The sequence below is a fragment of the Vidua macroura genome, chromosome 1 (genome assembly GCF_024509145.1).
Source record: "Vidua macroura isolate BioBank_ID:100142 chromosome 1, ASM2450914v1, whole genome shotgun sequence".
NCBI classification, from domain to species: domain Eukaryota; kingdom Metazoa; phylum Chordata; class Aves; order Passeriformes; family Viduidae; genus Vidua; species Vidua macroura.
Window position 1 is genome coordinate 17225354 of NC_071571.1, and position 26407 is coordinate 17251760.

The 26407-nt window shown below is 38.1% G+C and overlaps 2 protein-coding genes across 2 annotated transcripts; one reads left to right on the forward strand and one right to left on the reverse strand.

Annotated features, from left to right (window-relative positions):
• Positions 1 to 1776: 1776 nt before the first annotated feature.
• THNSL1 (threonine synthase like 1) lies at positions 1777 to 7012 on the reverse strand. Its single transcript, XM_053972620.1, is given in 3 exon segments — positions 1777 to 4705; positions 4707 to 4745; positions 6857 to 7012. Coding segments are annotated over 3 exon segments (2439 nt in total). The 3' UTR covers positions 1777 to 2461.
• A 16-nt stretch (positions 7013 to 7028) lies between these two features.
• Positions 7029 to 17546, forward strand: ENKUR (enkurin, TRPC channel interacting protein). Its single transcript, XM_053972371.1, has 5 exons — positions 7029 to 7263; positions 10732 to 10877; positions 12051 to 12271; positions 13656 to 13802; positions 17166 to 17546. Exons 1-5 carry the CDS (start codon positions 7118 to 7120, stop codon positions 17337 to 17339), a joined length of 834 nt encoding a protein of 277 aa, XP_053828346.1. The 5' UTR covers positions 7029 to 7117; the 3' UTR covers positions 17340 to 17546.
• The last annotated feature ends 8861 nt before the right edge of the window (positions 17547 to 26407 follow it).

Below are 26407 nucleotides of genomic sequence, written 5' to 3' on the forward strand. Positions count from 1 at the left end.
AAGTACTACAGGATTTCCACTGAATCCTTATGCTGAAACCAAACCCTGTCCCAGTAATTCAATCCAGGCAGTTTGGTTTGTTTGGTTTTGGGTTTTTATTTTCAAGATTTAGAATTCTGGTTTTGTACTGAGCACATCCAGAGAAAGCATTACATTTTTTCCACTTAGAATTACTGGAAGAATCAGATTGAAACATACAGAAATACAAGGTGGATGCTCACTTATCACTGATACAAGCAGTGCTTCTTTCTTGGCAATATGCTTATGCAACTTTTTCTTACAGGACTTACATTTTTTAAAAATTACATAATCATGGTCTTTCCCAGGTCGTATTAGGAAAATGATGAAAATTCCCCTGCCCTGTGAGGATGCTGAATGAGTTAGATCTTTTCATACTACAGGAGGTTTAGTGGGCACTTCAGCACAGTTGTCCAATACTTCAGTGGTGGTTAGGAAGAGATTGGAGGCTCTCTCTTCACAAGGAGCCATATGGAGATGACGAGGGGGAAGTTGCACCAGGAGAATGCTCATTTTGGTATAAGAAAGAAATTTTTACAGTGAGAACACTCAGTCACTGGAACAATATCTCCAAGGATATGGAAGGGTCTCCATTGCTGGAAGTTTTTAAAACACACCATAGAGGGTGCTAGATAATCTCATCTAGGCTCTACTTGTCACAAAAGGTTGGCACAGATGATGTTTTCAGGTCACTTCCAACCTGGTCTGTTCACATTTCCATAAAAACAAAAAGTTATTTTTCAAAGTTACTGGAGAAATAGTGAATAAGGTTTGAGCAAAGAACTAGAAAGGTCCTAAAAAAGTATCTAAGAATGGGGGAATCTAGAAAGCTAGTGTGTCAAACCCATGTTCTCAGCTACATGTAATGATACTGTATACTTATTCACTGTGGCAAAGGCACATGGTGCTTGGGACTTTTACCTTATGCTGGAAGAAATTATAATTCTTTAAAAGAGTTTGCTAGATGGTTTGCTAGGTGGTGACTTGTTCACTTCTAGTACAGCAAAAAGTACAAGCAGGCACACAGAGGAAACTGTTGGATATAACAACAGTTCAAAGCCTCAAGTGAATCTTGACATGTAGGAAATGTTGCCTATTGAAGAGGCAAAAAAATGTTATAAATTACCAGATTATTTGAATCTTAGTGGGAAACACAACTTCCCATAGCTACATGTCCTTACATCTTAAGACTCTTAGCTCTTTAACTGCATGCCATTCAAACCTTTCAATACATCATTTTACCATTTCTCATAGAATGAAATGTAGTTTATGTCCTTGCAAAATATAAACTTCAATTAGCAGAATACATTTGTCCATAACCACATGATCTCCTAGGACAATCCAGTCTAATTTTTCTTCAGGAAAAAAAAAAAAAACACCAAAGAGCCTGTCATTAGCAAAACCACACAGATGTATTTTGGGTTACATAATGAACACTTCTGATGCTATCACTCTGGAATTCATCCTTCAGTTTCCTTGATGAGATGCCAAGTAATTTGGGAAGCTTCTTTCTTACATTAATTCATGCAAAGCATGAATAGAATATAACATCAAGGAAATTAACTTAAGCAAAATATGAAAACATAAGTAATTAGAACAAGAAAAGCTGTACTATCTCAAAGATAAAACAAAAAATATAGGTAAATAAATGGTGAAGTCTGGTACCACTGTCAGATTCTTCTATAGTACTAAAAAAGGATTCTAAAGTTGAAAGTTCAAATAAAAACCATCTAAGAAAGAGACTACAAGACACTGGAGGAAGAGCCACACCTCAATATATTGAAAATATTGAAATAGGTATTCTATTTGACACAGGAAAATATTTGGAAAAAAAAAAAAGTGTTAAAATGACTAGATTTTTTTACTTAAGACACTGGCAACACAATACATAAAAAACATTATACAAGAAGGTAATATATCACAAAATTCAATGGTTCAAGGATTAACAATACAAGGGTATTTTAATCTTTGTAGTGAAAACAACCCTCATTAGTAACATATGAACACCATTATATTATTATGTTTCAGTGCCCTAAGTGAAATGAGTTAAAGTTTAATTAAACACCCACTGACCAAAGGTTCACATCATTGTTGCAACAAAAACAGAGCTATTAGTTCCAGAAAGGTCAGACTTCATTATCTGTCTCCTTTTGTTGAGGATGCTTCAGGCTTGTGAAGGAGACAGCACCGCCAAGGAAAGCCAGCAGTGCTGGCATCTCTACTGTGTATGATTTGCAAAGCGGTATTCCAGTTTTTTAACACTCTCAATTCACATCCTTTCACCGCCACTAGAAATCTCACACATGTTACTTACAAACACTGTTGAAAGCTTGACAACAGAATATAAAACTGTGAGATATGCTGTGAACTGATGAATGATGGCTTTAGTAAAGCATGCAGCTTGTTAAGAACGTATTGCAATTGTGGACATTGGATGCGTTGCTCAAAAAACTTTCATAAAATGATTTTGAATTAAGGTTTCTATATGGGACATCAGCACACTCACATCAGCAGCACAGACCTGGTGATCCCCATTTCCTGTCTTTTTCAGGGTCTCCAATAGGCCCCAGTGGATTGGAGGCAGAGCGCTGTAAGAACTCAGCAAATGAAGCTGACTTAATGGATTCTGATTTATTTCTGCAATCCTCAAGGCCCTCAAGATAGCAGGTGCAAACTTAGAATAATGAGCTGTAGATGAAATAATAATTGGACAAGTTCTATCTTGTAATCGATCTGCAACTACTTTAGCAACAGCTGTGTGTGTATCCAAAATATATCCTGTAGTATTGTACACAGAGTGAATGGCAGCCAGACAGTCCTCATCAGAGCACCAGCCAGCCACTAAATCCTGCTGAAGCTTTCCAAGTAGCTCTTTCTGCAGCTGGAAGTGGCCCTGATTTTCCAGCTGATTAAATAGTTGTGTCACCAGTTGTCCATCTTCATTACCAATCAGGTGTAAGTATCGCTCAAGATTGGAGGACTTCAAAATATCTACTGCTGGTGAAAAACTGGAAATTAATTTTCTTCCCCTCAAATCATAAACACCTGTTCTTATGAATTCAGTCAAAACATTGTTTTCATTGGAAGCACAAATACTTTTCCTAATGGGAATTCCCATCATTTTAGCATAGAAAGCAGCTAACATGTTGCCAAAGTTTCCCGTAGGAATGCAAATGTCTACCGGGCTTCCAAAAGAAATAATACCTTGATGAACGAGATCAAGGTATGCAGAGGCATGATAAATTATCTGAGGAAGCAGTCGTGCCCAGTTTATGGAGTTCGCTGCAGCTAAAGCTGTTCCATATTCTACTGCAAGAAAGCCAGTAAAATCAGAATTAGTAAAGATTTGCTTTATAGCTGTCTGGCAAAAATCAAAATCTGATTTGACACCCACTGACCAAGCATTTTCCTTCTGACAGCCAATCATTTGTGATTTTTGAATTGGGCTTACTCCATCCTCAGGAAAAAAATTCACCAGAGCAATTCTCTGTTTATCAGTGTCATGGAGACGACTAAAGCCATCCAGAACAGCACTCCCTGTGTCACCAGAAGTAGCTACCAGAATCAAGTAATTGCAGCTTCTGGGAATGCAGTAGGCAAACAAATGTGGCATCAACTGTAATGCAAAATCTTTAAATGATGCTGTTGGTCCATGAAATAACTCAAGAAGGAACTGATTGCCTGCCAGATGCCTAACTGGGGCAACTTTAGAACAGCTAAAGTTTTCTCCATAAGCAGTTTCAATAATTTCTGCCAGCTTAGAAGCAGGAATATCAGCAGGATGTATGCATTTTTCTAGTATCACCTGGGCTCTTTCAATGTAAGTTGCTTCTATCAGACCTTGCCATTCTTCAGCAGTGAATTTTGGAAGTCCTCTCTCAGGAACAAAGAGTCCTCCATCAAGGGCTAAGCCCTGAGTAACAACATCACTGAAATATAATTTGTGAGAGTCTTCTTCTCTACTTCTTCCAGTCCTACTAGACCTCGTTGAAATGAAAGTTTCCAGTTCTGAGTCTTGGTATCTCTTCACAGCATCAAGTACCTTTTCTGCTACAACCTCTGCTGCAACATCCCCTCCACAAAGAACACGGATGTCAAACCATCTTTTGTAGAACTGCTTCCTGAACTGAAGTACGTCTTTGAGAGAAATACCAGGAGACAGGCCCACAATACGATCCATTTGCTTTGATTTCAGCCTGCTCATAATGACTGTTGTGGGCACATCCAGATACACAACTATTCCATTTTTCTTTATGTGCTGCATGCCAGCAGCATGCATTGGATTGGACCCACTAAGGGAAATTACACTTCCAGATGCTGAGAAGTTCAACAGGGCTTTTCCTTCTTCCTCTAAAAACTCCTCATAACCAACATCCTGCAGTTTTTCTGACACACTCATATTCCAGGTTGTTTCAAGGACATCATCATCTATGTCTATGACAGGGCAATCCAGTTTCTGGCCCACTATTCTCCCAGTCGTTGTTTTCCCAGCACCTGGAGGTCCCATTAGGATAATATTTTTCTTTCCAAGAAGAGAATGACTTGAGAACCATGACTTCCATATCTGTGCAAATGCAACAGGTCTTGAAAGCATCAGTTTTAAACACATGCTAGAAAGATTGTTTTGGGTTATTAGTCTTAAAGGCTGATATTGAAAGATGTGAAACATCTTCTGATGAGTTATTGTGTTTTTTTTTTCCACGACAACTTGACAATCCACTTAATTGCTTCAGAAAGAAAACAAAAAAAAACAAACAGTAACTAGTCCTTCAGCAAATATCTAAGAAAAAGCCCTCCAAGATATAAAATTCAGAACAAGACTTCAAATATAAATCCAGCTATAACCTCATCAGTGCCAATTAGGTATTTTTCAGAGTAAGACTCATTCCCCTCTCTTGCATAGTTCCAGCTTGTTTCCACTGACAAATCCAACTTCAAAAAGTCCATGTCCTCAAGGTAAAAAAAGACACCCAAGCCTAACATTATAATACTGTTTGCAAATAAAATTGCTTACAGGAATGAAAAAACAATTCATTTTTCTTCTAGAAGACTTGCTTTTAACTACACATTTATAAGTAACAATTAACTTGAGTACCTTCTTGTAATCAAAATGTTAAAAAAATACGCATTTATCCCACCTCCCAAGAAAACTTTGATTTTTTTTAATTCTTTCTTTCTAAATAAAAGCAAATGCAAGACCCACTTAAATACACAGATAACTCACAGTCTTGTGCAACAGCAAGGCTGGATGAGTTGCATTCAAATATCTTCTGAAGGGATGGAAACCAAGCAAGGCATTTTTGAAGAACTCCTATATTGGAATTGTACTGAATGTAATTTGGGGATAGAGAGAGGAGGAGACAGACAGACAGAGGGAAATCATGAGGACTCTCTAACAAAAAAAGTAACTAAGAAGCATGGATTTCCAAAAAAAGTAAGAAACTCCCAACATTGTGCTTTGTTTACTTAGAGAAATAAACACCAATATCAGCACTAATTGGAGCACGATTTGTCTGCGATGTTTAGAGCAAAAGGGGAAAGACTCTCAAAATCTCCTTAAAACTGCAAGGGGGGCAGGGGGAAGAGCATTTGCTCACATCTATGCAAAGTTGAGCCTGCAAACAGTAAATCTCTGTGTTTGCACAAAGTGCTGTGATCTGGAGGATATACTGTAATTACAAGGCATAGATCAGAGTAAAGATGGGCATATAATGCTATCCAGGTTTTTTTCTTCAATCCTTGTAAAGTATAAGGGGATCATCCTGTGTAGATGCAATATAAGGGTTTTATAAATCTTTAATACAAAAAGTTTTAGAAACCTTTATAAATCCTTAATAAAAGGAAAAACAAACTGCAAAGAGTATTTGTAATATCCAGTATTGCTCTATTGCTCTAAAAGTGTACTGCAATAGTAAGCACTCTAGTGCATATATAAATACGTATATTTTCCTTTTAGGGACAGAAAGAGATCTTCATATTAAAACTGCATTACGTAAAAAAGTTATATTCAGGAGTAAATAAACCCCAAACCAGTATATTTTAGTATATTTTATTTCTTGAACGTAAGAATCACTTCAAGCATTGTGTGTGTGAACGAAGGCAGTGAAAACCGCACCAAGCACAGAGTCCTGCCTGCCATGTCCTGCTCCACTATAGGTTAACTCGGAGCTGCAGTCAGTTGGTGTGCATTACTCAGATAATGGGTGCAACATCTGGGCTGCCTTATGAATTTAGGTATTGTTTAAAATCAACTTGAGTTTTGCACTCACCCACATAAAGTACACGTACATAGGAGGCCGCAAACACTGAAAACAATACATTTCTTTGAAATTATTTTTTGTCCACTGGCAAAACTTCAACAGTAGAAACAGTCAAATGATCCACCCACCCCACTTTAGATACAAACTTCACGCCAAAAGGGTGGGGTTGTTGCAGCAGAGCTTACACCCATACCTCCAGTAACATTTTGCTTTGGCTATTCAGCTCGACATGGACAGCACCTATGTATCTTTAGCCGTGACCAAAAACGTTAACCACTGCCAGTGACAGGCGCTCTAGTGAAAAGTGGGCCTTGTTACTTGGACAGACACGAGACCAGCCCCCGCACCAAGCTTCTGCAGCGGCTCCCTGAAGGAGTCAAAGTGCGGATGGGAGGAGGGCGGGAGCCGGACGGACCGCACCCAGCCGGCCAGTAGTGCCCCGGGCTGCGGGCTGCCACGTCCGCTCGCCCTGCCCTGCCCTGCCCTATCCCGTTCCGTTCCGTTCCGCTCCGTCCCCCTGGTCCCGGCCGGCTTCCACCCCCGCCCCCCGGCGCCCTCAGCGCGGCGCGCGCACGTACCGGCGGGGGCGGGGGCCGCTGCAACAGGTACCGCGCACGCGCAGTCCAACGGGCCCCGCCTCCCTCTGCGCCGCGCGGTACCGGCAGCAGCTGCGCCTGCGCGGCCGTTCCGCGCCTGCCGCTGGAGCAGGTGGCAGCGGAGGCCCCGCCCCTCATGGCGCCGTTCCCCGGGCGGTTTCCCCGGTAACTGACAACAGCCGCCGGCCCCGCCCCGAGCCCCTCGGCCAGGCGGCGCTTCCCCGGTCCGAACCCCCCAGCGGGATGGGTACCCCGCGTCCAGAGCCCCACGAGCAGGCGAGCGCTTCCCTGTGCCCGGACTCTCGCGGCGGCAGCATGGCCACGCAGAGTGCCCAGGAGGGCGCCTGTGACCCCCCGCCCCGGCCGAAGCAGCCCGGCAAAGCTGACGGGTATGTGGGTGTGACGGAGCTGCTTGCAGGCAAGGGTGGCTGGTTCTGTCAAGGCAATGCATCTAACGGGTAACGGGTTTTTAAATCCCCCTAAGAAACTAGTTTCTGCATAGTTACTCCTCCTCCTAACGAGTCACTAGCATCAGGAAGGACATTGAGGTGCTGGAGTGAGTCCAGAGAAGGGCAGCGAACCTGGTGAAGGGTCTGGAGCACAAGTCTGATGAGGAGCAGCTGAGGGAGCTGGAGGAGTTTAGCCTGGAGAAGAGGAGGCTCAGGGGTGATTTTATTGCTCTCTACAACTGCCTGAAAGGAGGGTGCAGCCGGGTGGGGATTGGTCTTTTTTCCTAGGCAGTTAACGACTGGACAAGAGGACGTGGCCACAGCTGTACCAGGGCAGGTTTAGATTGGACATTAGGAAGAGATTCTTCACAAGAATGGCTGATTAGGTACTGGAGTGGCCTGCCTGGGAAGGTGGTGGAATTCCTGCCCCTGGAGGTGTTTAAGGAAATACTGGATGCGGTGCTCAGTCTAGTTGACAAGATGATGTTGGACTTGATAATTTGGAAGTTTTGTTCAGCCTAATTGATTCTGTGATTCTGTGATCTGAGGGTTTACAATCTGCTCCAAGAAGTGATGATTAAGTTTGGTGTCTTCAGTGATATCTTGTTCATAATTTACAAAGCACTTCTGTGCACAGGAATTACATGACATCTTTGTTATTTGCACTTAGAACAGCTCAGTGAGCAACTGAAAAGGTGGGCTTTCCAGTTTCCATACTTTCCATGTTTCAGATGTATCCTCTGACATTGTTTCTTTTGCTTCCCTTTCTTACCTCTTGCCTTAAAAATATAAGAAAAGGCCTTTTGCCAAGAGTTATGCAGACGTGTTGTTTTTTTCAAGTCCGTATTTGTATAAAAGGCTATTACACTTAGCATCTTTAATGAAAGGGTAGGTCGTAACTCAATAGCTTTAAAACAAGTAGATGTATCAGTGACACTCATTAGAACAAAGATAGTTATCCGGTTTCAGGTAAAAGGATTCAGACTTGTGAGATTCTTAGTTCTGAGTCTTTCCCATGTAAAAGTAAGTAAGTTTTGTTTGTTTTCATTGTGAATGGATATAGTTTTGGACAGATACTTTTGAGGACAGAGGAAGGTGAAAGGACAATATGGTGAGGCGTGCACACTAAATCCATTCCTGACTTAGTACCATTCAGAGATTTGGATATTCCATGACCATTAGGTTCAGTTTAGGCAATGGATTCCTTGGCTTAGATGTAATCTGACTAAATCCCCTTCTGATCTCATTGACTTCTGTTGTCACCACACTTGCAGCTTAGGTTCACAATGTGACAAATATTCAGGTGGTAACAGGATTATTGAACCTGGTTAATAGCGTGATTTGACCAGTTTTAACTAATGCATACAAAATCTACTTTGTTGTATGTTTTTTTTTTTCCAAATGAAATCATATATATTTCACTCTCAACTGACTGTTACTGCTCATGAAACCACAGCAAACATCCTCATTTTCCCAAATTTTGATATCCCAAGTTGACACCTAAGGAATAGGTGTCATCTTCTGTCTTCTTACAGATGTATTGTCTCTTTTTCCCTTGCTAAATGCTGAACAGATTAGATTCTGATGTTGGTCATAACCATGTTTTCTTCCTTGCAACCCTTTCTAACCCTGTGATATTGAGCCACTTTCTTGGTCTGGAAAGTCACTGAAAAGATAACAGATCCCCCATCTTTTTGTCCAAAGGAATCTCTATAGCTGTCTACAAATGATGTCTTCACCTCATGCCAGTATGTAAGAAACTCAGTGTCTTCTCAAGCATTTTCTCATTCCAAGACTGTGAACCCCACTAGGTCAAAATTTGCATAAACCCAGTGCCTTTCTCTCCCATGTGCTCATGATGCCACTTCTAGAAAATGGTGAGGAATACTATTATTTATCAATTTGGTGAGTTTGTGCAATGTCTATTGCTATTTGCCATGAATTTAACAGAAAAAAAAAAAATAAAACCTCGTTCCTTATAATTAGAAGTATTTCAGGAAGTATATATGATCTTATGCAGATAATCCTCTCTCTGATTTTGGAATCCAAAACTCCAAAAGACAAAATGAATCCACAGTTTTAAGGAAGTCCTCTGACATGTTCTAATGTTAGGATCAAGTACAAATACATTTATTGGACTTATTGGATTTATTTGCAGCTCACAGACAAGAGCTTTTATCAGTGTTGCTACTGTCATACACATTCAGTGGCCCAGGATTCCATGGTTTCTTTCTTCCTATTTCAGTATTTCCATAGAATGGGTTGCACTATGTGTAATATTTTTTGTTCTTCTTTTTTATCTTTATTCGAAAACATAAACACATTCATAAGCACGTTTTTTTCTGTAAAAGAAGCAGAGTTTTTCATAAGCTTTTGTCTACCATAAATTAATATGACATGTTTTCTAAAGATGGGCAGATTATAAAATACAGTGAAGGAGCCTTCGCTTCAGGAGCAGGGAGTTCTGCTTCCTCAGGCAGACATCTGTGACAGCTCAACCCTTCAGATAGAGGCAAGATGTTGCCAATCAGCTAATGATCAGCATTTGGCTTCTTTTGGAGATTTTGATTAAAGCAGAAGTTATTGTGCCATATGCAACATTAGACCAAAACAGCAGTGTGTGCGTACCATGTTCATACAACTTTTCATGTCTGAGCCCTTACTGATTTTCACATCAGCTGCTTCAGTGCCAAACCCACCGCTGACTACCATTGTTCAGGATCACAGCTCCTGTCTGTGTAACATAAGGAATCTGCAGTGTGCTGTGCTATTTCAGAGCAGTCACCCATCTCATCTCTCATAAGAGTCTGTAACAGATGGTTCAACTGGAACACTGAGGCAGTGATACAATGGACAGTAATAAGAAAAACTGATGATCAAGGACATCCTGTACAGTTCTTGACTACATTTGACATCTTTTCTCGAGCATAAATCATAGAATCATAGATAATGCTGAGTTGGAAGGGGGCCGTCAGGATCATTGAGTCCCACTCCTGGCCTTGCACAGGACACCCCAAGAATCACACCATGTACCATAAGGAATTCATGCAAGCAATACTCAAGTTTATTTCCAAAATTTAGGTTTTGTTGGATTTCAGAATATCTGTGTTCAGCATATATATTTGGTATTTATTTCCCCAAGTGTGATAATCGTGACCTCAGAGGCACAAGAGCAGAAGGAAGAAGCAAGCTAACTTCAGAACCAGAAAGCTCATTTGTCAATGCACTACTAGGTTTAGCCTTAGCATGGAGGCTGTGTGAATGACGGTCTTTATTTGGGAGAGAGTACAAAACAAAAGAGATTAGGCTTTTGCCATGAGCTACTACAAAAAGGTGTATTCTTTGAAGAACTATTTTGAATATTTTTCTGACCCTTAACTTCTTTATGGATATTTTTTAACCTCTAAGGTATATATCCAAACTTAGAGAACTTGTGAAACATGAAGCAGAGAAAAATAAATCTCAGTGGAAAACTATGGGGCCAGCAAAAGTTGCAGTGCCATCTCCAAATGATTTTCTGCAGAAACGTTCCAAGGAGCCCAAGCTAGCACCAAGTAAGTGTAGACAGAAAATATATGCAGTGTAATGTATATTTTAGAGCAGAGAGTTACATCTTCATGTCCTACAGTACTACGTTATGGCCAGCTATCGGGTTGTAAAAACAGAAGTACTGGTTTGTGGGGTCAGTGTCAGGACCCCTATTGTTTTTGGAATCAGTATCAGTATTGTTGTGGGGTCAGTATCAGGACCTGGCTGTTGTAGGAATGAGCTTTGTCACTTGTGACATTACACTTATTTACTGCCAAAGAAGAACATGAACTCAGACAATGTGGATCAAATCATTATTTCTGGTAATGATAATGAATTAGAGTTATGTCTAGTGGGAAATATAATGGGAAATAATTATTATTAATTGCTTACTATAAGTGAGACTACTCAGGATACTACTGAATTTCTGTTGGTGCCTTGGAGAAAAGATTACACTAAAATGGAAGAGATTCTATATTCTCTAGAGAAAGGATTATGAGAAGTTGTTTACAATGATTATGGAGCAGCAAGAGCAGGGCTATTCCCTAAGGAGAGATGAGTCAGACATTGAGGGCAACCACAATGCAGACTGGGCAAAGACCTCACCAAGAGAGTGCAGTCCCACCATGTCAGGCAGGCCAGCAGAGTGGGGTGGTGAGGAAAGTCTGTCCTGTCAGTGTCCCACTGACCATTAGGCAAAATCAGGTTACAGGCCAGGTCCCTCCACTGATTCCATATCGCTCTTCAGGAGCAGGACTAGGGACAGATGTGGCTGAGATAGCTTATCCAGGTATTGACAGGTGAAATGGGGTTCCTGAGCCCAAGGAAGTGGGGTGGATGCCCCAGATAAGACTGAACAGGACCATTATTGCCCAAGGGCTCTGACAACAAGCACCTCTACTAAAAGTAGTTATAATTACATTTGAAAAATGTGCTGTACTACTGCAGTTAAGAGGAAATGAGTGACAAATAAGGAAAACCCATCTGAAACACCATAGTATTTCCTAGGTTATGAAACTTCTATTAGGCCAAACAAACATACCTCACAGTTCATTGACAGGCAGTTCTTCCATTGTAGATACTGTTGTGTTCTATTTTTATGTAATTCTGTACACTTTCCCTTTTGAAAAGTGTAATAATATGAAATTGCAAATCTCTTCAAATTTATTGCTGGGAATGTTTACATGCTCTTTTCACAGAAAAAAAAGAAGAGGATGGTAAAAAATTGCTTCCATTATCAGTGCCACCCAGGACATACCACCCAGTTACTCGCATTAAAAAGAATTTTATAAATAAAAATGCAGTTGCTGTTATAACGGGAGAGCCTAAAAAGCCTCGACATTTTTGTGTTGATACAAGACAGGGAGATAAATATCTCCTTGAACCTTCAGGACTTTTTCCAAAATACATTAAAAAAAAGGTAGGTTTTATTAAATTATATTTGAAACACTATTCGTAATGCCTGTTTTAGTTTGAATATTGCATAGATACCATGGCTGTTCGTGTTAGACCTCTTGAATTCATCAAAAAGAAATCACTGGCACTAGATTTGTGCCTTGCCTTTGCTCTGTTTTTATTTGTGTTTCATTTGCTGTCAGCCAAAAAAATTTGCAGAATGATTGTTTAAAGCAATGGCGTATGTCTTGCATTGGGAACCCAGGGAGTGCTTAATGGGGAGACATGGAATTCTGTGATGAATGAATATTTGCTGCTTAGAAAAGACAGGCAGGGAAGAAGAGGAGGCTTTCCCTTTGAATTGAGCTGTTCAAATAGATGGAGTTCTTCTATGAAATTGGCAACAGGCTGGTTGAGTCTGTGGGTCAGAATCAGAGTAAAGGCCAGCGACTGTCAAAAGTGTGTTTGTTATGGAGCACCCAGTAAGGTGAGGAGATGGATGAAAATTTCTTTAAGCAACTTGAGGAAATCTTCAGATCATGATGCAGCTTCTTATGGAAGACTTCACTCTCCTTGAAAGCTGCTGAAAGGATAACACAATGGCATGAAAACAATCAAAAAAGTTTCCTGAAGCATGTCAGCAATTTCTTTCTTCATAGATCGTGGATGAGCCAATCAATGGTCATGCTCTTCTGGTTCTGCTACTTACAAACCAGGAAGAATTGCTCAGGGGTGTGATAATCAGTTGTAGTCTGGGTGGCACAGACCATGTAGCAGTTGCAGACCTCCTCCTGTTCAGGGAGCCAGGTGGTAGGGTACTGACTGCTCAGGAGAGCAAACAGCACCTTATTGAGGGTAACTGGTAAGTAGGACCCCATGTGAGACAGCTCTGGAAAGCAAAGACCTTGGGAGAGCTGACATGCTTTTAAGGACAACCTCTGTGCACAAAGCAGTTCATCCCCTACCCAGGAAAATAAGATCTATCAAGAGTCTGGCTTATCTAAACATGTAACCCATGACAGAGCAATGTTCAGCAAAAATCAGGATACAGGAAGACCTTTCAAAGACATTCTCTAAGGAATCAGAATCATAGAAGCTGACACGGTATAAAAAGTTAAAAGCTCACTGTCATGAGCAGGTTTCAAACTCCTTGCTCAGCCATCAGTTCTTATAAGCAGACATTTTGGTTTATGGTTGTGAAAATAAATTGAAGGGAATTGTTTATATGTTTTTCTCAGGCTAAAAAGATAATAATGTTTGACGCATTTAAGAACATGGTGATTTAGGATTTTAGTGCTCAGTAGCACAAATTGTCATTTCAAGCTATTTTTGCAAATGGATGGATGACAGATATCTCTTTTTTTCCTTCTTAAGAGCACATATAAGGAACTTCTTCCTTCTCCTTACAGAATTATGGTGTTTTACCAAAATACGTGACACGGAGAAATGAAGAAATTAAGAGAGAGGAGGAAGAATATCAGGCCAGTGTTTTGGAGCAACTCAAGAAGAAAGCCATGAAAGCTCTATCTGAAGAAGAAAGGACAAATGTTCTGAAGGTGCATATTTTGATTTAGTGTAATTAGTATCATGTCCAAAAGATTAAATACGGTAATGTAAGTCCATATAAATAATAAAAGTATACTTTTTTTGTTTTTTAAGTGAAACGAATTAGTTGGCTACTTTTTCACTAGATGGAGCTGTAGAACAGTTGTATACAACTGAAAGGAACTGCTGTAGCTACAGTTTTAATAGTTTTCAATTCTGTTTGGTTCTTATCCACCCTAACAACTTAAAATTTCAGTGAAACTTCAAAGAGCAGAAAATCACCAATATGGATTTAGTGACACTTATTAATGGAGAAATACAATTTTTTTCCTAATGCAGAATATTGCTCCTTTTATTGGCAATTTCTATCTTCACATTGTGACCTCACTGATTAAAGCATAATAACTTGCTTTAAAATGTGGCAAAAAAAGAAAACAGAATTAAATTGCGATATAGTCATAGAACTATGACTGAAAATTTTGTATTTTGTCAAGTTGTTCTGTATACTGTCTTTCATACAGTTTTTATTGCACAAGACTTTCTAAAGATAATTAATACCATAAAAGAAGTAGAGCATAAAGAAGATATCTTAAAAGTATATCCTACCCTAGAACTGGAATTTTTCTTGACTGCTTTTTAGACAAATTTCCTATGAAAATCAAGCTTATATTACTGTGATATCTGTATATCAGTCTGTCCCTTAATAACTTGATCTTAGCATCCACCTGAAACAAATTAATAGATAGACGGACAGCTCAAAGATGCAGAATGCCCACAAAAAAAAATCTAGAGAGAAAACAGTGTCTAACTCACTTGCCTGAAAGATGAACTGGTTAATTGGCAAGGTCTGAAATGTCCAGCACAGTAGTCTTTTGAATATATAACAAGCAGTGGAAGGAGTATGGGAGAGAGGTGAGGGTATTGCACTGACAGCAATATAAAGAACAAAACAGCATGCTGTTTTGAAGAAAATTGAGATGTTTTTATGGTGGGAAAGGCATGGGACAAGCTGATGGTCCAACAAGTTAAGTATGCAGCAAAAATATGTGCAAAAAAGGCATGTGAGTTCAGCTGCTCACCATTCTGCATTTAGTTTGATTAAAATTATGTCCTATATTTTTCAAATACAGGAATGCACTGGAATTTTTTTTTAACTTTTCAGATTTTTTAAACTCAGTATTTATTTTATTTTATTTTAATTTTTTGTTTCAAAACCATTTGCACTTCCATGGGTATACTTATGCAGTTATATTGTCAGGAGGAATTAGTGTCCCCAGGGTATGTGGCTTCTACCCAGTGCTCAGCTGTAGACATATGGGAATTTCTGTCCTTTAAAATAATTGACATTGCTAGTGAACACATGTGCACGATCTGATTTGAAAGAATACGTGGCAATAGATGCCTGAAACCAAAATCAAGCCTCATGACCTGACAAAAATAAAGGGAAGTAATTTGTGCCAACATTTTTTTGAACTCTTCATTGTGCTTACGTTGATTGGGGTTTTATGAGAATAAAAGAGAATGTTGATAAATGCAGTACATATTTCTCACTGAATTCCATATATAGAGTTGGATATTCAGTTTGTGATCTAGCTGTAGGAATAGTGGTCAGCATATTACAGTGTTGGAGGAGCTGTGAAGGAGATTTTTATAGATTCATGGTTTGCTTTTGATCTCTCCACTTTGTAGGGATAGAGCAAATTTGATGAATGTATGCTCTAATGTTTTAAAATTCACTGTTTTCAATTATTTCCAAGTCAATTGTTGCTAATGTACACAAATAAGAATTATTTAAAGAATCTAAGAATTACTCTTTTATGAAAGTTTTTAAAAAGATGAGATTTCTTTTTATGCCTATACATTTGTAAACTGTACCCAATGCCTGGTAGACTATGAACCTTATCAAAGTACTTTACAGCCTTGGATAGCAAAGACAGTTGATAAATATCCTTGTTGCTCTAAGTTTCACATGTAGCAGTAAAGTTTTTAAGCTTATGTAGATATTTGTATATGAAGATTGTTGTAATGACCTTTATGAACAACACTTAGATGCTTAATATGAATATGCAAAAAGCATGAATTGCTATGAAATAAATACACTGGTTTGAATTGTTAAAATATTAGTTCATAATAAAGGTTACATTTTTCTTAGTGTTGGCAGGAGAGTTCATTTTTTTTCTGTAAATCAATTTATACAGTCAACAAAAGACAAGTTTTTAAGCACAAGAGCCCTTGAGTTCTGAAATAGAAATACCAGTCTTCAAAGCTAAATATGTATAAAAATAAAACCTCTAAATTTAACTTCAGTATGTTCATCAGTTAGCCAGACTGTGAGAAAAGTGTTTAATAATAATGGAGGGCATGAGGTTGGAAATTACAGTGTGCCATAAAATCAGTGTGCCAGTTGAATCCAGTTTTAGTTATGGAGAAGAGCTGAAAGCTTTGGTTCCCAAGACAGTAACTTCACTTCTTTATTTTTGAAGATACTTTGTGATATCCTCTAAGCTGACACAACTGAGAGCCATAAACATTTTGGAGAACTGTTTTCTCACCGATAGGTGTGTTATTTACTGATTGTTGCCTCAGTTCCTTGTTAGTTGTGATTATTAAGTTCACCCAAATCCTTACATACATGTGGATAGAATTTATAGATTTTGAGGAGAGAAAGTAAGAGCAATAGTTGGGGTAATTTTAAGAAGGATATAAAGACAGGATGTACATTTTTTTTCCTACCACTGTGTGGTTTCTTTTAGTGTATATTGGTGGATAAATGTGTTGTCTCTGGTGTCGACTTAACAGGTTTATAAATAAGTTTTGGATTATTTAATCTCAAGGTTTTATATATGGAGGATATGGTTTGCTTTATCTAGAAAGGTAATTCTTTGCACAGCAACATTCAAGAGAGCTGGTAGTTACTGAAATTATTGTTGATAGGGTCAGTGACAGTTAGGGTTTTTAGTCCAGATGATAAATAAATTGCCCACAGTTGTTACTGTAAATGTAGATTGGAGGGGGAATGCAATTATTTAGTATTTTTTTGAAGCAGTTTATAGAAGTTCAATCAGTTTGGAATCAGTTTGGTGACCATGGTCTGAACAAAGTCTCGATTACAGAAAATTAAGCTGGTGGTGAGATGGTCTGAAACTTTGCTGAATTTTGCTGAATATGGCTGGAGTTCCAAGTATCATAACTCTTAAGAATTTAATTAATTTGGTCCAATTAAGACCAAATAATAATATTATTCATGTACTTATCTATTATTTTTACATTGCAGTGACACTTAGCAAATGTAATATAAGTAAAAAATCAAGTAGTTTATGTACATATTGTTCTTACTTTTTCTCATATATTTCCTTTTCATGTAATGGCACCAGGCACTGAAAAAGAAATGGGAGGAAATAAATCATGCATATCAGGGTCTTCCAATACTAACAGACACTATGTACAAGAAGATGCATAAAGAAGAGCTGGAATTAAAGCTGCAACAACTGGAGCATGACATAGCAGCAATTGAGAAGCATAAAACTGTCTACATTGCAAATGTGTAAGGCTTGTTGTTCAGATGCTGCCTCTTTTCTCCTTTTTCTCTGTTCCTGCATCTCCAAGAAGTGCCTCTTTAAATTCTCAGAAGATGCTACTGTCAACTATTTAGAAGGAAATACTCAACTAAGTATGTAGCTTCTTAGAAAAGCTGTTACATATAACTGTCAGCTGTACAATTCCCAAAACATTTTGAAATAAAATGCTTAACTAAACTTTGAGTTAAAAAATGAATTTAATTTATTATTCTTTGTAATTTTTATTAACTACTAAGATTTCTATAAACATCATACAGAAAGCATATAAAACACTGTTTCATATTTTTGGAGTACATCTTTCCTTGCCTAGCCAAAACAAAGGGAAATAATTGGCTGCTGAAGACAGCTTGGTAAATATAACTTCAGGATGGAATGGGTTCTGGATTATATATTAAAGAGATGTTGTGCTTTACTTAAAAGCTTGAGTGTTTGTATTTCTAAACAGCTTGGCTTCTGCATGACATTGTGTGTACTCATTTTTTGTTACCAGAACCAATTTTTATTATGGAAACCTCTAATAATACAGACTTCACACAATACAGATACCACATGTGTTTTTACAAGTACAATATTCTGTAATACTGTAGTAAATCTACAGTTAAATTAGAAAAATGTGTTTTGACTGGAATTGTGTGTGTACTGTTAGAATGAAAGCATCTGAATTAAGACTTAGACAAAAATTAATCAGCACACTCTATTGCAGTTGTTTGCATAGAAGGAAAAAATGTTTTTTTTTCCTGCTGCTTAACCTTTGCTTCATAGAATTGTAGGTATTGTTTAGATTAGAAAAGTTTTTTTTCAGCCTTTCAGAACACAGCTTTTTCTGTATGGTGTCAATCACTACCACCAGCAGCTGTTGTAACATCATCATATCTGACATGAGCAAGGGATAAAGTAAAAAAATTGAAATTAACTATGAAAAGCCAAATTTTCCCATACATTGAGTTCCTTTCCTAAATTTATCAGGGAATGGCTTTGAAGACTTCACAGTGATTCTATGCTCTGTATCTTGTGCATGTTATACTTGTCTATGACATGCACTGGGAACATGTGGGTGAGCAGGAATGTGTATTTTCTTATTTGTAACTTGTTAAGCAGTCATGTTTATTTTTGAAGGATATAAGCTGGAAGAAAGCTGCAGATTTGTAAAATGTGGATTTAATATACTTCTTACTCAAAAGAACGACACAGTGTATATTTTAACAAAACTACAAAACTACACTTAATTGTTAGCACTTAATGTGACATTATCTTCTAGTGAAGTACCTGATGCCCCTCTTAAGAAATTCAGTGTAATCAGAAAAGGCTGTTTCTTATAGCTTGAAATTTAAAAAAAAGGATTTGACTCCCAAAGAGCATGCCTTCCCACTGCCTCCCTTTCAGCCTTTACTTATTTGCAGACTGGCTGATTTAGGTTAGGATTTGTGTTTGGTTCTTCCGTCTATCATCAGAGCTAACGTTATGGAAATACAAAATAGGTGGTGGCCTATCCCAAAAATTGGGATGAGCCTCTAGGCCACACTTATAAACATTCATCACTCACCAGTAGAAATGACTGCTTTTTAACATTGTCAGAAGTATGTTAATACATAATTGGGAAATTAGGAAGTGAATGGGAAGGGATGCAAAAAGTATTCCTGCTTAACAGAAGAGGAAGAGACAAAAGCCAGTGTCCTTCTATAGCTGAGTGGACTGTCACTAGTGTCCTTCAACAGTGCTGTGGCATTTTTTTCCTGAGCCTCATATAGCTCTTTGCAGGTAGCTCTGCTGCATGTTCCCCTCATGAGACATGTGAATTGCTTCTGTCACCCTGTGGAGAGGCTTTTGGTGTGTATTCCATGGGACATGCCTACACCTCTGATTATGGAAAAAAATATAATGAAAATCATTGAAAATGCATGCAGAAAGATAATGTTCTTACCCTTTAGCTCTCTCTGGGAAGTTTGACAAAATAAATTTACAGAATCCAAAGAATGTAACGCTGTATTTATATGTTCAGGAAATGCCAGTAATTGAAAGTATAATGTTCGTGAATCAACTAATATGTACCATTGGTATAACAAAATGAAAAAGGTGAATAAACTCAATTGTGCTGATAGAATTGTTCCCTCATAAAAGCTATTAAATATTAACAGAAACTAGTCTGTCCACAGGCTAAAAAGTAGCATTACCAGTTGAAACATCCTTTAAATTCACTAGTCAGTTACTAATAATCAATGAAATAACAAAGACTATAACCAAACTGCTTCAGTGCTTCATAATTATAAAATTGGTAATTTAAAATTGTCCATAATTAATTGGATAACCATAATAAAACATGAAAAATGGGGCATTAATAATCTATTGATCAGTAAGAGTTACGTTCCCACAAACTGAAAATATTTCCTGTTGGAAGTTGTGCATGACAAAGCTGTGTATCTATTTTTTAAAAATAGCAAGGTGAAATTATGATTAATATCTCACTGGCTGTTCTTGAGAATGAAACTATTTATATTCAGGAAGGAAGGGATCAGATATGGCATCGTCACAAACAGAGGGAGTTCCTGATTGCCTTGAGGCAAACATCAGCTCTGACAGGAGCATGTGGGCTCCATGTGGCTGATCTTGGACCATGGTGGCTTTCTGGGCTCTGCAGGCATTCCTGGGGACTAAGTCTGGGGCAGTTCTTCAAAACCTAGAGAGGTAACCTTATTTCCCTCACAAAATTCAGTGGGGAAATGGGAGAAATTTGCCACTGAATGAATTTTCCATAGTCTCTGTAGGTAGGTTTTTTTGTGGGAGGGCATGTTCTGACCCCTTGTATATTTTTGTGGAAAATTGGTACTGCAAACTGCTGCTGTAATGGCTCTGCCATGAAGCTAAAATCTAGTCCTTTCATTGGCATACATTTCAGGCAACACAACTTATCTAACAATTTCTGACTTAATGAAGGCAGACATCTTTCAGATAAGAAAATTTCACATATATGCAGATTAATAGGATCCTAGATAAATGCTAGCCCTAATCCACACTTTCATCCTCAGCTTTAGGGTGCTTATAATATTAATGACATAATTAGAGGAGAGACAGGTGGCAAACCCTGTTATTAAGCTTGTCTGACATTTCTCATAGTCAAGGAAGGCAGCTGCTGAGCCCTGCAGCTGGCTGGCATTGTCCACTCCAGGATCCAGGTGTGTATTGAGCATGACTAAGCCAAGGAGGAATGGCCATTCCTTCCATGAGTGGCCATCCAAGGTGGTGATGTACTCATGACCACATGAATGCCAGATTGTAGGGTTTTTCATACTATCTCTATCTTCCTCCTGCTCCTTCTTGTATTGCAAAGTTATGTAAATAAAATATGAGTAAATTCACAGTGTTCACCTTCCAGGCTAAGCAGTGGCATTATGGTAGGAATGCAGCATGAGTTATTTCTTGTGTTTTTTTCTTTACTGTTTAAAGGGTGCTGATATAAATGTGACATATTTCAGCAAGTTATGAAACACATTTTTTTATAGATTGTACTTCCACAAATAGTTGTAGACAGGCAGACATAGCCAAATAGTAGCTGTGTGCTGGTCTTGTTGATGCTGCTAGGAGAGTGAGCTTCTGTTCAATCACAGTACCAGCCTGTGGTGTTAATTCATTATGCCATACCAGCCTTGACATTGACTCCACAGCATGAAGAAATTCACAGAAACATGCCAACACTGGAATAATTTTTCATTCAAATCTTCTCTCAAATGTCTTTTGCAGTGGTGCTCACCAAAAATTTAACAACAGCTGAGCTGCTGGTGAGCTGAAATAAGAATTTGTCTTGCTGACCTGTGCAGTTTCCTTGAACCCCCCCCCGGCACCGTAGCCTGTTGTTTCTTGTCTTAGATTGTTAAGCTATCTGTCATATGGGTCGTGTTTTTCTCTCTTTGCTTAGTGTCTGACACAATTTTGTCTGTTAGTAGAGCTCTTGTGTGCTTATAATAACAGTAATAATAAATATGATCATCTGGGCATGAAGACCATGCAATAAGATTCTTGTTGTTTACTAAAAGGATCTGTTTTCCAAGAACCCTCATTTCATTGTTTCAGCAACTGGAAAGTAGGAGTTGAAGGAAGAGAAATGAGATTTAAAGCACTTAACTTATTCCCTGGAGCAATATGATTTATTCATGTCTTTGTCATAGCATGTTTTTGAAATGCAATGGTAAATTACTTATACCTGGTTTTTTCACTGGTAACCATTAATACTGCATTTCTCATTTTGGGGATTTCTGACATGCAATTTGAGTCCATCTCTTTTAAATACAGGATATGTGTGCCTAAAGTTAGAACTATGATTTGAGCCTAAACAGCACTGTGGAATAGTTTAAAAGCTATTGGTTACTCAAAATTACTAAAATTAATGATCAATTTAGTCTTGCTTGGTGAGAGCCCCCATATGGAAAATTCAGGTGACTCAATCCTCAAATTCCAAGAGCTGCTGTAAAAATGGATAAGTACCTCTAGAACTATTTTTGAGGTCCATTTTAAAGGACCTAATGTTGCTTTGAGGTCCATATTCAAGCTGAGGAAGCAATGTAGTAACTCTCTCTTCGGAGGAAAAAAATCCAGTAGTGTTCAACATGTGGCCCCAAGTACTGCACAAGGGAGAAACAACCACATTTTGCTGTTTGCTCAGGAGGAATGATTTGTCTTTTACACAAACAATCAAATTAGTAAATTGTCCATATCCAGAATTTCAGCACCCTCAGGTTGTGGGTCATTCTGTGCTGCAACAGAGCACAGAGGCTGTCCAGCCATGAACAATCACTGTCCTATGCTGCAGGAGAACTCTTGGGACCAGACTCTGTTTTTCAATACACTTTTGTTACTGTAGTATTTATTCTAGGCAAGCTGTGAAGTATACAAAATTATATCAAAGATAACCGAACTATTCTGGGAGAAAAAAAGCCCTTAAACTGTTACTTGTTTATTTGTTTAAGACACTCTGAATTTTTTTTTTCTGGCAGACTTCCCTAGATTTGTTTTAATTAAGAAAAAAAAAATTAAAAAGACGGATGAAGCCAAGTGAACAACCTCCTTAAAAAAAAAAAAAAACCAAACTCTAACAGTTAAATTCATTACATTGGGTGTGACCCACTATATAGTTACAACTCCCTGACTAGTTTTCATGGTCATGCATGATGAATTTTTCATAGGATATGATGTGAGCAGCATTCCTTGAAAATAGTGCTTTATCATTCAAACATCAATACCTCTAAAGAGCTGGTTAGGGCAAATATTTCCATAATATTATAAAGAATATAAAGTTTATTCTAGTATTGAAGGACAAGAGGAAATTTCTGTTTGCATTTCTTTCAGCTATAAGGACTTTATATTAATAACACGAACCTGAAAAGCAGGAAGGGTATCTTCAGGAGCCAGGAAATTGCAAAGCAAACCTCGCTGCTCTAGTTTGGCACAGTGAGATTAATAACAAACAAAAATGTAGTTTTGTATTAAAGATGTTTATCATAGACCAAATAAGTCAAAGCCCAGGGTTCTGTGATTTGAAGGTTATAAATATTCGAAAAAATAGACTAACATCTTGAATGGCAGCTTTTAGCCATTTTCTTGCTATCAAAGTTACTCCAGTTAACTTTCAAAGCCTAAGTCAGTCTCACAGACTCAGTACAGGTTAACTGTGACCAAGCTTCCCTTGTAGATCTTAAATGCTGCAACTGCTTCAAAGCTAAACTTTCTAATTTCTCTAAAATGATGCTAATTCTGCTGAAGTGGAAGTAGACAGGAGCCAGGTTCCAGCCTGCAGTGCCACTCTGTCACCTGCTCTAGTACAGGAGTCACAGAGAACAATGTGCATCTCCTACTGCACATCACAGGATGCTCCCTAGCCCTGCTAATGGGGCAGCATTTCCTATGGCCTCCCTGTGTTCATTACTGTAGGGGAATGGTTTGAGATCCTTCTTCATGTTCTCCCAGATGTCTGGAACACTGTCTGCCAGACATGTTCTGCTGCACTCAGGGTCTCCAGCAGCCATCCTGTGGACTGGGTCACTGCCTCAGGTAATACACAAGAACTCAAAATTCTGGAATATATTAAAACTGGATATGCAAACAATTTAGAATTGTTTCCAACATGTCCTAAAGTACTGTACATATGCTAGACTTTTGCTTTTAATAATCTCTTCAGTAACCATTTTACCCAAAAATGTCTTTGCCACAACTGGGGGTGTGTGTGTTGTAGCTTACCTTGTAACCACTAAGAAATTCAAGTTTATGCTTGATAAGATTGTTTACAGTTCTGCTGTTCACATAACAGCTGCAGCAACAGGCAGAACCAGAAAAAGAGCTCTTACTTCATCCCCTAATTGGCAAGCTTCTGCCTAGGTAAGCCATACCTCTCGAAATATTCTGGATTTTCATGCTTTTCTTGTCTAGTTTTGGTGTTTCCATATTAAACTGAGTTGTCAAATGTTTGTTATAGCTTCTTGGAAGCCGAATACATAATGCAGTTGTAAAGGTTGCTTACAGGTAACTCGACAGTAACAGTTGCCTTGGACTGCTTTCTTGGTATATCCCTGCCCCCAACCTTTTATTTTCAATATTTCTTTACATTAAAGTTGTGAAAGGGTGGGCATGTCCTACTTTTATCAGTAGCACAGTAAGAGAGAAATATATGTCTAATTGAAATTATAAAGTTGTGTAAAGGCCAAAAATATAAATATATTCACATGGGATTTGTGTATCAGTCCTACCCTGCTTTGTTTCTCTGTGTGTCACTTCTTCCATCTGCTCCTTTATGGCTCTTGGCTATGTGTCCAGACCTACCCAGTCCTACTTGTTAGTATTATCTACTCTTATTTTCTTTGTTCTTCTCCCTTTGATCATTTCCTCTGGTTGTATATCTAGAAATGTTTATTCTTTTCCTTCTATTTTTAGTTCATAAACAAACAGCTAAACAAAGATAGTAAGAACATTCTTCAGAATGTTTACAGGCTTTTTCATAGTTAAGCCCCAAATATCATGCTTTCACTAATCATATTTTGGCCCTAATTAAAATAATTAAAATAAGTTTAAAGTAATAATTTAAAGTAATTAAAATAAGTTTTGAAAGCCTACTGTAAATTCATTCATTCTATACCAGTTCAGACTGTAAAAAAAATTGTAAACATTCAGTAAGTATACATCCCACCATAACAAAATCCTTAGCAGCTTCATTTCCATCATGAACAAAGAACCTCATTAATTCTGGTTTCTACTAATTCTGTGAGTTCACAGAACCATGAATTTGTGTCATTTGCAACAAAACGAAACAAAATGTGTTTTGTGCCAATGAAAAAATCTTCCATGGAGAAGAACAGCTTTGTGGGTTGGGCGTGTGGCTGTTGACAGCACTACTCTCAAAATGTACCCCAGCTAAATTTATCTAGTTTTTCATTTCCTTACTCATATTTATTGTTATTAGCAAGACATGACACTTCATTACACTTCTTAAACAAGCCCTGTAAAATTGCTGGAAGATAAGAATATCAAAACAAAGACTCAACAAACACATTCATCCAATCTTGATGAGAAGAACAAACATCTCCTGCTTAAGTTTTCCAGCATAATGCTGGAGGAATTTATTTTTCAGTGTCCTGCTCATGTTAATGCTTTCCAAAGCATTAAGCTTCTGTCTGTAGTTAGTCAGAACAATCTCTCGTATTGCAGTAGTCTGATAAAGAATATGGTTAAAAAATACAGAAAGCTCTGATACTAGTAACCCAAATAGTTTGAAAGGTAGAAGAAAATGGTCCTCATATAGCAGTGGCAGAATTGATTTGAGTTTCTAGCTGTAATCTAAAGAGCTTCAGATCCATAGAGTTCAGCACTGTGACATAAATGCAACAGCAGCTTCATTGGCAACTTGATTCTGACTGTGCCAGCTTTAGGGCAAATATGGGCTTTAGGAGGCATTCTTCCAGGCAAGAAGAGTCTTCAAATCCTGAAAAGTGTGGATATGTATCAGGAGCATTTAACCCAAAGATCAGATGAAACATTAAAGTTTCTTTCTCAATAGTTGTATGAAATGTTGTCACATAATTGAAATGTAAATCTATTTAGGGATTTTGTCCATTACAAAAATCTTGTATGCATTTTACCAAAATATTTTTATTTGATTTATGTAGGTTTGTACAAGTCTGCATATGCTGTCTATCAGATTCAGTACTTATTATTTTACAGCACTGTGAAGAGGAACTATTTTTTCCCGGCACACTTGAGTCTTCATATACAGGCACCACTTTAAGGCAGATATATTCTGGGGTGGATTTCTGACACTTTGTAAACCTTGTCTTTTGTTCTTTCAGACATCCTGTCTATTGTAGCAATAGCTCTTTAAAGAATAGCTCCTTAATTCATCAAAAATCCCTGGCTTCATATAAGAAACAAAGCATTTATCACAAGATAATCTTCAACTGCTCTAGTACTTCACCAGATTTTAATTAGTGATTAATTTATAGAAGCATTCTTAACACTGGATTCCTAAGAATTGTCCTATCAGTTCTACTGTAAGTGCATTAACAGGATGCATTGGAAAACTAGTCCACATTGGACACCAAACACCCTGTGTAGACATACCCATAACTGCTCCCTGCATCCATCTGTTGTGACCAGAAGTGTCAATGACCACATTCTAGAATAGCAGTATTCCAACCTGAAATGTTTCCTACTTGGCTGGTGAGAGCCCTTCAAGCAGCACTAAGAATATTTCACTATGCCTAGGTCTCCCCTAAAACCAACTTTTTCTTCCTTTAATATTTTATAGTATAGGAATGGCAGAATTCTTCCAGCTGTGTATTTGACAGATTGATACTAGAAATTATGACCAACTTTCAATTTGAAGAAAGTGAAAAGCTCTGTATTTATCCACAGGGGGCAGAGAGACTACTACCATTTTCCACAAAAGACAGGATACAAAAAGAGTGGAGCAAGTCCAAATTTGAACTTCTTATATGGAAATGTAAAGGTAGGCAATGATCAGAGTAAGCCAAGAAGAAAAACAAGCTCCTTCTGATCTGTGA

Coding starts and splice junctions, on each gene's coding strand:
- ENKUR (XM_053972371.1), top strand. CDS start 7,118: ATGGGTACCCCGCGTCCAGAGCCCCACGAGCAGGCGAGCGCTTCCCTG. Junction 7,264..10,731: donor CAGCCCGGCAAAGCTGACGG/GTATGTGGGTGT, acceptor TTAACCTCTAAG/GTATATATCCAAACTTAGAG. Junction 12,272..13,655: donor CAAAATACATTAAAAAAAAG/GTAGGTTTTATT, acceptor TTCTCCTTACAG/AATTATGGTGTTTTACCAAA.